General features: G+C 41.5%; 1 protein-coding gene across 1 annotated transcript; it reads right to left on the reverse strand.

Annotated features, from left to right (window-relative positions):
- Positions 1-698: 698 nt before the first annotated feature.
- Positions 699-11291, reverse strand: dcxr (dicarbonyl/L-xylulose reductase). The gene is made up of 8 exons (XM_029765018.1): positions 11057-11291; positions 10690-10787; positions 7601-7758; positions 6412-6454; positions 6193-6292; positions 5981-6045; positions 2949-3066; positions 699-973 (listed from the first exon to the last, which is right to left on the reverse strand). Exons 1-8 carry the CDS (start codon positions 11106-11108, stop codon positions 870-872), a joined length of 738 nt encoding a protein of 245 aa, XP_029620878.1. The 5' UTR covers positions 11109-11291; the 3' UTR covers positions 699-869.
- Positions 11292-12116: the final 825 nt, after the last annotated feature.

Consider the following 12116-nt stretch of genomic DNA (forward strand, 5'->3'; position numbering starts at 1 on the left):
TGAATCAACTTTAGGAGACGGTCCTGGCGCTTGCTGGACTTTCTTGGGCGCCCTGAAGCCTTCTTCACAACAATTGAACCACTCTCCTTGAAGTTCTTGATGATCCGATAAATGGTTGATTCAGGTGCAATCTCACTGGCAGCAATATCCTTGCCTGTGAAGCCCTTTTTGTGCAAACAATGACGGCACGTGTTTCCTTGCAGGCAACCATGGTTGACAGAGGAAGAACAATGATTCCAAACACCACCATCCTTTTGAAGCTTCCAGTCTGTTATTCAAACTCAAATCAGCATGACAGTGATCTCCAGCCTTGTCCTCGTCAACACTCACACCTGTGTTAACGAGAGAATCACTGACATGATGTCAGCTGATCCTTTTGTGGCAGGGCTGAAATGCAGTGGAAATGTTTTTGGGGATTCAGTTCATTTGCATGGCAAAGAGAGACTTTTGCTATTAATTGCAATTCATCTGATCACTCTACATAACATTCTGGAGTATATGCAAATTGCCATCATACAAACTGGAGGCAGCAGACTTCGTGAAAATTAATTTTTGTGTCATTCTCAACTTTTGGCCACGACTATATATATATATATATATGACACTAGTCTCATCCAGCAGTTTTGTCTATAAGCGAACACACACCCACAATATGCAAAAATGTAACAATTGCTTAAGGTTACAACAAACAGGGCAGCTCATAATTACTCATTTTATTGTTCTGGGTGATACATGTAATCAGTAACATAAATCAAAATCAAGTCTGAATATAAATCAGTGCTAGAAGAGGAATTAAAAATGTGTACTAGTGGACCCCATGGAAAATGACTACGCCAGCCAATCAGGAGGCAGAATGAGAAGGTGAGAGGTTAGCAGGCCAGGAAGCCCCCGTCCACAGGCAGGGTGACACCGTTGGTCATAGAACTCTTATCGCTGAGCAGGAACAGGATAGAGTTCACCACATCCTCCACCTCTGCAGAGGAACACACACACCATATAATAATAATAATAATAATACACACTCACACAACCATAAAGTAACACACCCCCACATCATCATGTGCCGCTTTCACATGATAAAGAGTGGGGTTGGGCAATGTGTGTGATCAGATGTTCATGGGTAGCTGTTAATAAAAACAAGAACATATAATATACAGTATACAGTGCATTCGGAAAGTATTCAGACCCTTGACTTCTTGAGCATTTTGTTACGTCTCAGCCTTATTCGCAAAAATGGATTAAATTGTTTTTCCCCCCTCATCAATCTACACACAATAACCCATAATGACAAAGCAAAACCAGTTTACTTATTTTTGTGGAGGGCAAAACTGTCTAAACGGAAATATCGTATTTACATAAGTATTCAGACCCTTTACTCAGTACTTTGTTGAAGCACCTTTGGCAGCAATTACAGCCACTCCTGCGCTTTCTTGGCTGGTGCTTTGGGTTGTTGTCCTGTTGGAAGGTGAACCTTCACCCTAGTCTGAGGTCCTGCACACTCTGGAGCAGGATCAAGGATCTCTCTGTACTTTGCTCCGTTCATCTTTCCCTCAATCCTGACTAGTCTCCCAGTCCCTGCCACTGAAGAGTGGCTTCCGTCTGGCAACTCTACCAAGGCCTGATTGGTGGAGTGCTGCAGAGATGGGAGAATCTTCCAGAAGTACAACCTGTAACTCCCTCCAGTAACCACGAGCACAACCATTCCTTGATTTTAACTGGCGGCTTTATTCTGTAGTTTAGTCAGAATTATCACCTTCCGTGAGAACTATAAAGTAAATGAAAATACAGTTTAAGCACACTCTTACACCTTCTTGTCTTATGAGTGACTTATTAGCTTGGTATAACTCTGAGGTGCTTACATACATAAACAGTTTAGCCGGAGCTATAACAGTATCAGATTAAACACATGAATAAAGGAAAAATACCTCATTGGCTGCTTATTACAGAAGGGAGGAAATCAAACTTCACACTTATTATTCCTGGCATGAATTCACGCTTCATCCTCAACATACACATATCAACCTTTACGAACTACACCCGGTAACATGAAAACTTAGCTAACATCGCGCGGGGACGCCTTCACCCCCAAAGATGTGTTGCTACAATAATGATCCCCGTTACAACAGTTATTAGCCACGTAGTTCCACCTGTCTTATCATTTCCCCCGCATAGCGAACACGTAAACAATTCAAACAAAAAAAACAACGACATAGACTTACAGATTAATTGTCAGTTACACAACCATCGCCACAGAGGAACTCTGGAGCTCTGTCAGAGTGACCATCAGGTTCTTGGTCACCTCCCTGACCAAGGCTCTTCTCCCCAATTGCTCAGTTTAGCCGGGCAGCCAGCTCTAGGAAGAGTCTTGGTGGTTCCAAACTTCTTCCATTTAAGAATGATGGAGACCACTGTGATCTTGGGGACCTTCAATGCTGCAGACATTTTTTGGTACCCTTCTCCAGATCTGTGCCTCAACACAATCCTGTCTCGGAGCTCTACGGACAATTCCTTCGACCTCATGGCTTGGTTTTTGCTCTGACATGCACTATCAGCTGTTGGACCTTATATAGACAGGTTTGTGCCTTTCCAAATCATATCCAATCAAACGAATTTACCACAGGTAGACTCCAATGAAGTTGTAGAAACATCTCAAGGATGATCAATGGAAACAGGATGCACCGGAGCTCAATTTCACATCTCATAGCAAAGGGTCTGAATACTTATGTAAATAAGGTATTTCTGTTTTTTTTCTTCTAATTTCTAAAAACCTGTTTTTGCTTTGTCATTATGGGGTATTGTATGTAGATTGATTACATTGTTTTTTTCCCTCATCAATTTCAGAATAAGGCTGTAATGTAATAAAATGTGGAAAAAGTCAAGGGGTCTGAATACTTTCCCGAATGCACTGTATAAACAACTTATTAGTAACAAAACAACATGTATGTGACCTGCGAATCGTCCCAGAGGGATGCGTGAGGTCATGGTCTTTGCCTTGCCAGGGTCGCTCCATGCCAGTCTCCCCATCTTAGTCATCACGACTGTGGGGTTCACACTGTTCACACGGATCTAGCAAGAAACAAGTACACCACATCAATCAGTACTTATCAGTCAATAAGGCAGGTAGCCTAGCAGTTAAGAGTGTTGGGCCAGTAACCAAAAGGTCGCGGGTTCAAATCCCCGAGCTGACTAGGTGAAAACTCTGTCCTTGTGCCCTTGAGCAAGGCACTAAACCCTAGTCGCTGTAGATAATCAATACATAAAATCAATACAGTGCCTAATGAAAGTCTACACACCCCTTGCAGTCTTCACATTTTTCTGCCTTAAAATGTAAAAAAATTATTTTGATATTTTTTTCTACCGATGTACACAACCTACTCCATATTTCCAAAGTGAAAGAAAAAAATATAAAATTTCTGAATTATTTGTACATTTTTTTATGAAGAGGTCTTGATAGCGTGACTTCACACCCCAGAGTTAATACTTGGTAGAATCTTATTAAAAATGTTTCACAGCTGTAATGGCTGCCATAGGTGCTTCCAACAACTTCGCAAACTCTTAGGCAGTGGCGTGTCCAGAACATTTGGAATGGGGTGGCCAAGGTGGGGAACAGACCCAGTTTAGGGGGGCCATAACATCTTGAACCTTTATTGATGCAAGGTGGATTTTTTATATATAAAATGATGAAGGTTCAATGCATTAAATGCTTCAGCTTAGGTTTGGTACATGAATGCAAACACTAACATTGATTAAAGGTCAGGGTTTTATATAAGGGTATTAGCATACAGCAGTAAATGTACTTGAAAGTGCCATCCAGAGTGTGAATTATACCCTGACATTCGGGGGTCTATTTTTTTCTTTTCACGCGCTTGCACAATTTTTGGGTTCTGGGCTTTATAGTAAAGATGTCATTTAACTGTAAAAATACCTTTTAATGTGTCGTGAACACAACCAGTCATGTTTTTATCTGACTGTCAAACAAATCACCTCAAAAAGTAGGTTATCTACACATGTTCGTCTACTCCAAAATAAGTCCAGCATCTGAGCAGTGCACTGTGCAACTGCCAATTGAATGGAAAGGGACATCTTTTACAAACACCATATGTCTAATGACATTCAGCTTACAAAGTGTTGTGTATTCATGGATGCAAAAAGAAGCCATACTTCCCCAAAAATAAAAAATAAAAATAATAATATATTTCTCATTCGTGTCTATTCATGTTTCATCATTTTCCTTCATTTAGCAAGAGGCTGAATCCATTTCACCAGAGAAAGCATCCGAGCGAGGCAAACAGCACCCCTCTGTCTTAGTATCTGTAGCCCATGTATCTGATGCAGTCTGGCCAAAAAGAATATGACATGTCATGCTCTTTTTAGCCAGACAGAATCATATACATGGGCTACACATATATTTTTACATTTTAGTCATTTAGCAGATGCTCTTATCCAAAGCGACTTACAGTTAGTGTATGTCGTTGTCCCACCTAGCTGAGTGTACAAAATATTAGGAACTCCTTCCATGACATCACATTTACATTTTAGTCATTTAGCAGACGCTCTTATCCAGAGCGACTTACAGTAGTGAATGCATACATTTCATAAATTTTTTCTCCGTACTGGTCCCCCATGGGAATCGAACCCACAACCCTGGCGTTGCAAACACCATGCTCTACCAACTGAGCCACACGGTACCGACAAACTGACCAGGTAAATCCAGGTGAAAGCTATGATCCCTTATTGATGTCACTTGTTAAATCCACTTAAATCAGTGTAGATGAAGGGGAGGAGACAGGTTAAAGGATTTTTAAATCTTGGGACAATTGAGACATGGACTGTGTATATGTGCCATTCAGAGGGTGAATGGGCAAGACAAAATATTTAAGAGCCTTTGAACGGGGTATGGTAGTAGGTGCCAGGAGTACCGGTTTGAATGTGTCAGGAACTGCAATGTTGTTGGGTTTTTCCACACTCAACAGTTTCCTGTATGTATCAAGAAGGGTCCACCATCCAAAGGACATCCAGCCAACTTGACACAACTGTGGAAACCGTTGGAGTCAACATGGGCCAGCATCCCTGTGGAACGCTTCAACACCTTTTTCTGAAGGCTAAAGGGGGTGCAACTCAAAATTAGGAAGGTGTTCCTAATGTATCTCAGTCATACATAGTAAGCACATTTTTCCTCAATAAAGCAGCTATCAGCAAAGTAAGTGCTAGTAGTGGGAAAAAGTAAAGTGTGAGTGTTCACGAAAGGAGGATACTCTTTGAAGATGTAGGGCTTCAGATGTTTTTGGAAGATGGGGAGGGACTCCGCTGTCCTAGCTTCAGGGGCGATGTTTCTCCGGTGAGATTGATGAGTCTTACTGTTGGTGCGCGTCTTGGTCAAAACGATTAATATATTCAGAGCTGACCGATCAGATCTCAGAATTTCTTGTGGGGAGGCCAATCAGATTTCAGGGGAGGCCGTGGCCACTCTGGGCCACCAATGGACACGCCACTGCTGTTAGGGCAACATATATCCATTGTTTCTGTATAAATTGCTCAAGCTCAGTAAATTTTGTTGGAGTCATTGATGGGCAGCAATATTCAAACTTTGTCTCTGATTTTCAAACAGATTTAAGTCAGGATGGAGACTGGACAATTCAGGTACACTCAACACCCATTGGAAAGCCATTCTGGTGTCTTTGGCATAATAAGATTTGTAATTGTCCTGCTGAAAAATAAAACTATCCCAGGGTTACGTATTAAGAAGACTGAGGCAGGATTTCCTCTAGCTTTTTATCTGGGCTTTGCTCCTTTCATGTTTCTTTTGATCTTGACAAACTCCCCAGTCCCTGCCAGTGACAAGAATACCCATAACATGATGCCACCACAATACAATACAACTGTTGCAAACAGAGATTTAAATGTACTGGTCTGACATCAGAAGAACCATGTGTGTCTTGATGTGTGCTCTCTGCTATTGGGTCAGTCCTCCTGTAGTTACCTGATATGGTCCAAGCTCCAGGGCCATAACCTTAGTCAGCATGTCCAGAGCACCTTTAGTGGCACCTGCACACACAGACAGACAGTATGCATTCAAATATCAACTACATCAAGATGTAGTGAGTTAATTGATATAATCGAGCAATAGCTGAGATATGTTTGATGGGATGCATGTGCTGCGCTGTCTGGTCCCTGTCTGTGTCAGTGACTTACAATAGACGGTGTGGTCTTGGAGGGCACACTGAGACGCCTGGCTGGAGATGTTCACTATGGAGCCTCCTGTTCCTCTGGCCTTCATACCCCGAGCCACGATCTACCCACACACACAGAAAAACAAAGAACGCACAGTGAGTATGGAGAAACTGTTAAGTTACCTATAACATATAACTATGTTACAGGGAGCCAATTCAATACCTGACAGCCTTTTCTTACCTGAGAGACATGGAGGACAGCCTTCACGTTGATGTTAAAGGACCTGGGAATAGGGGAAAAAAATCGATACATCTTAATGGGATTTATGAGATATTCCTATTAATGTCCAGATAGCCTTCTATGTTTGGAATATTTCTGTTGTGTTACTAGCCACCTGGAGGTAACACAGTTTAAACCTTGTTTATTTAAACCATCTTATCTGGAAAGCTATTTTTTAACCATGTTTAAATAAACAGGTCTAATATGTACACTACCGTTCAAAAGATTGGGGTCACTTAGAAATGTCCTTGTTTTTGGAAGAAAAGCAATTTTTTTGTCCATTAAAATAACATCAAATTGATCAGAAATACAGTGTAGACATTGTTAATGTTGTAAATGACTATTGTAGCTGGAAACAGCTGATTTTCAATGGTATATCTACATAGGCGTACAGAGGCCCATTATCAGTAACCATCACTCCTGTGTTCCAATTTGATGTTATTTTAATGGAGGAAAAAAAAGTGATTTTCTTTCAAAAACAAGGACATTTCTAAGTGAACTCAAACTTTTGAACGGTAGTGTAGGTCTAATGCAAAGTCCTTCTACTGAGTCTTGAGTGACTTGTGTTTCACTTCTATGAATATAAATTACAATCACAACATGATTTAGAGCAGTGGTTCTCAACTGGTTTTGCCTCGGGACCCAAATTGGACCAGGTTGTCTCAGTTGCGACCCAATATTCGCATTGCGATACAAAATTGCCGAAATGCCAACTGGAAAGCTATTTTTGATGCTATATTGACAGTAATGTAACAATTTATATGACAAGGGATCAACATTCCGACCATTTCAATTGACAATCAATTTTGCCCATACTCTTGATGAAAAATGTTAGTAAGCTCACTGGTTTGAGACCACAAAAATCAACCAAATACACTAAATAGCGCTGCTAAAAGCTCTACTGAAAATACTAATTGAATTTACAAAAATTCTGACATTAAATTGTTTTAAAAAAATGTAGATTCATTATCATTTCCACACACTTTCTACCTGGCTTTAGTAGTTTAAGTTCAGACTGGAGTATTTTTCATCCCTCCTCCAAAACGTGTTGTTTTTTCAATCGAAACCTCCCGTGATGAAAATTTGGGTCGCGACCCCCCCCCAGTTGAGAATTTCTGATTTAAAAGGACAGCGATGAGAGCGTCTTTACATGTCAAACTGGTCGGGGGTGACCTCTAGGAAGGGCTGCAGCGTGGCATAGGCTGCGTTATTCACAAGCAGATCCGCGTTACCGCCGGCCTCCCGTAGCGCCTCCTCTGTGGCCCCCCAGTCCCCGAGGTTCACACACACCGGCCTGATGGACGGACACTGCAGGGAACAACCAGCACCAGAACCAATCACACAGAGAGAAAAGACAGCAGAGAGAATCACCCCAACGAATCACCACAAAGAATCTCCCATCATCTCTCGTCACGGAGCAGAAACAATGGGACATGGAGGTGAAAAGAGCAGCAGGGAAAACTAGCTAGCCTCTAATGATATGCGTATAGGGCTAGTGGAGAGGAGAAGTCCTATAAGGGGACAATAGAGCATGCAATGGGGGGGGGGGGGGTCAGGACCCTGAGCAGTGGAGGGGGGGCTGGGCGGGGTTGTAGGGATATGAGGGTCGTAACGCAGTGGAGGCTCCTCAGAGGAGGAAGGGGAGGACCATCCTACTCAGTGAATTTCTGAAAAATAGTGAAACATTTTTGGATAAAACTATACTAAATATATTCACGTCACCAAATAACTAATTAAAACACACTGTTTTGCAAAGAAGTTCTACAGGTCTACAGTAGCCTCAACAGCACCATGGTGTAGCTGGAGGACAGCTATTTTCCGTCCTCCTCTGGGTACATTGACTTAAATACAAAACCTAGGAGGCTCATGGTTCTCACCTCCTTCTATAGACTTACAGTCGTGGCCAAAAGTTTTGAGAATGACACAAATATTTATTTTTCCACAAAGTCTGCTGCCTCAGTTTGTATGATGGCAATTTGCATACACTCCAGAATGTTATGTAGAGTAATCAGATGAATTGCAATTAATTGCAAAGTCCCTCTTTGCCATGCAAATTAACTGAATCCCCCAAAAAAACATTTCCACTGCATTTCAGCCCTGCCACAAAAAGACCAGCTGACATCATGTCAGTGATTCTCTCGTTAACACAGGTGTGAGTATTGACGAGGACAAGGCTGGAGATCACTCTGTCATGCTGATTGAGTTTGAATAACAGACTGGAAGCTTCAAAAGGAATGTGGTGTTTGGAATCATTGTTCTTCCTCTGTCAACCATGGTTACCTGCAAGGAAACATGTGCCGTCATCATTGCTTTGCACAAAAAGGGCTTCACAGGCAAGGATATTGCTGCCAGTGAGATTGCACCTAAATCAACTATTTATCGGATCATCAAGAACTTCAAGGAGAGCGGTTCAATTGTTGTGAAGAAGGCTTCAGGGTGCCTAAGAAAGTCCAGCAAGCGCCAGGACCGTCTCCTAAAGTTGATTCAGCTGCGGGATCGGGGCACCGGAATGGCAGCAGGCAGGTGTGAATGCATCTGCACGCACAGTAAGGCGAAGAGTTTTGGAGGATGGCCTGGTGTCAAGAAAGGCAGCAAAGAAGCAACTTCTCTCCAGGAAAAACATCAGGGACAGACTGATATTCTGCAAAGGTACAGGGATTGGACTGCTGAGGACTGGGGTAAAGTCATTTTCTCTGATGAATCCCCTTTCCGATTGTTTGGGGCATCCGGAAAAAAGCTTGTCCGGAGAAGACAAGGTGACCGCTACCATCAGTCCTGTGTCATGCCAACAGTAAAGCATCCTGAGACCATTCATGTGTGGGGTTGCTTCTCAGCCAAGGGAGTGGGCTCACTCACAATCTTGCCTAAGAACACAGCCATGAATAAAGAATGGTACCAACACATCCTCCGAAAGCAACTTCTCCCAACCATCCAGGAACAGTTTGGTGACAAACAATGCCTTTTCCAGCATGATGGAGCGCCTTGCCATAAGGCAAACGTGATAACTAAGTGGCTCGGGGAACAAAACATTGATATTTTGGGTCCATGGCCAGGAAACTCCCCAGACCTTAATCCCATTGAGAACTTGTGGCCAATCCTCAGGAGGTGGGGTGGGTGGACAAACAAAAACTCACAAATTCTAACAAACTCCAAGCATTGATTTTGCAAGAATGGGCTGCCATCAGTCAGGATGTGGCCCAGAAGTTAATTGACAGCATGCCAGGCCAGATTGCAGAGGTCTTGAAAAAAAAGGGTCAACACTGCAAATATTGACTCTTTGCATAAACTTCATGCAATTGTCAATAAAAGCCCTTAAAACCCTTATGAAATGCTTGTAATTATACTTCAGTATTCCATAGTAACATCTGACAAAAATATCTAAAGCCACCGAAGCAGAAAACTTTGTGGAAATTAATATTTGTGTCGTTCTCTAAACTTTTGGCCACAACTGTACACAGTAATTATGACGACTTCCGGAGGATATCCTCCAACTTATCAGAGCTCTTGCAGCATGGACTGACATGTTGTCCATCCAATCAATTAGAGGATGAATCTAGTACAGAAAACATACGCTACAGCTAGCTAGCACTGCCTAAAATGTGGTGACTAGTTGACTCAAAGAGAGAGAAAGACAATAGTTGAACAAAGTAATTTCTTTAAAAAAATGAAGGAGGATCTGTAGAGAGAGAAATAGCTATTTTGTTAGATTTCTTTTCAATTTAACTTACTTGGCCGCGAATGCAGCTAGGTAATTTAGCCTACTCAAACAGAGAGGAATGCTATTTGTTAGCTAACTGGCTTTTATTATTATTTTTGTTATTTATTTAACTGAAAATGCTATCCAACACTGGAACTCTTCCAAGTCAAGGTCAGCTAGATGCAGGCAAGAGTGTGCAAGGTGTTATTGGGCATGTCGCTCACTGTCTGTTACCTTGATTACTCCAATTGGTCTTTTGACATGTGCACCTACATTATAAACTTTCATTCGTATGCTAGATTGTAGCAACCTCATGATGGGTATAGGGAAAATTGAGTATCACATACTAGACTAAACCTATCGATGTTACATTGAACTAGGTGAAAGAAATATGAATGACAGTTATCCAATATGCTGTAATAGACATAAGGCCATGCTCATACATTTTTTTTTTTTAAAACACGTCCTCTCCAATCTTAAACGGCACCGACCCCCACTGTTGTAGGGGTATGGGGGGTGTATATGGGTGTTGCGGGGGTTACCTCCAGCAGAAGGCTGTCCAGGTCAGCCCGCGTACGTGTGACTGCCACGACCTCTGCCCCGCAGCGCGCCAGAGCAAGCGCCGTGGCCCGGCCGATGCCTGTGTGAAAATATCCATAAACACAATGACCATTATTCACTGGAGATCTCAGTGTGACGGCCAACCTGACACACATTTCGATCGTGTTTAGGTTCTTCGGTCACCCACAATCATGACAGTGGTTCTTTCAGGACACATCGGATGTTGCTTAGTTTGAGCTCAAAACTACATAGACAAGTTTGATTTAATTGTTGTACGTGCATTTGGTTGTGTTTTCGCAGCAAACCAGACGTCGACACTATCTTTAAATATGGTGGTAGTTTTCTTACCTTTTCCTGCCCCCGTGACTATGGCCCGCTTGCCTGCGAAAGAGATTTCCATTGCTCTTCAGACCTTCGCTGCGAAGTTATGAGACAAGTAAATGTTGCACAATATGGAGAGCAAAGGGTGAGAGATACAATGCAACAAAATACATAAGGGCGAAATCGATACTACATGCCCTCCTCACTTTCAAATATTGAAAAATGTCGCGTTAAAATACATATTCTTCATTCTAATATATGAACAGTGCAAGATATATTGAGCTCTATAAAGTAATTTACTTACCCAGTTGTCACTAGTTACGACAGCCGCAAAGTCATAAACCCCGCCTATTTCTATCATGTATTTTCTTAAAACGTGATTTTAAACATAACCTTAACTCTAACCACACTGCTAAATGTATGTCTAACCTTAAATGAAAACCATAAAGCAAATTTATATTCTCATGAATTTTAGTGGAAACGGATGTGATATATGAAGAGTGCACCTCGAATTACAGACCTCTCCACTTGCAAGAAACAAAGTTCCACAAAATGTTAATGGGTAAGTTGACCCCTAGAAGCAACGGGTACATAGGCAACTTAATATTCAGTCTTGCATCAGAACACAGTATTCAACAACCAACATCAAATTCACTGTAGATTAATATTTACAATCCATTATATGTATGTTTTCATGTGTATTTAGAGATATACTTTCATTTGATAAAATATAATCTCAGTAAATCATATTGTACAGGCCAAAGTCAATAAAACTTCAGATTTAGTCAAAAGGCAGCCTTTTTACTCTATCAAATGATCTAGTTAGCCAAACTACATGATAGTGATGCATGCACCATATGCAGTGGTGAAAAAGCATGTGCCCCCTTTCTGATTTTCTCTCTTTTTGCATATTTTTGATACTGAATGTTATCAGATCTTCAACCAAAACCTAATATTAGGTAAAGGTTTGCAAATAACAAACAAAATGTATACTTAGTTTATTTATTTCATTAACACATTTATGCAACACCCAATTCCCCTGTGTGAAAAAGTAATTCCCTCTTACACTAAATATCTGGTTGTGCCA

Source organism: Salmo trutta, chromosome 10 (genome assembly GCF_901001165.1).
Source record: "Salmo trutta chromosome 10, fSalTru1.1, whole genome shotgun sequence".
Lineage (NCBI taxonomy): Eukaryota > Metazoa > Chordata > Actinopteri > Salmoniformes > Salmonidae > Salmo > Salmo trutta.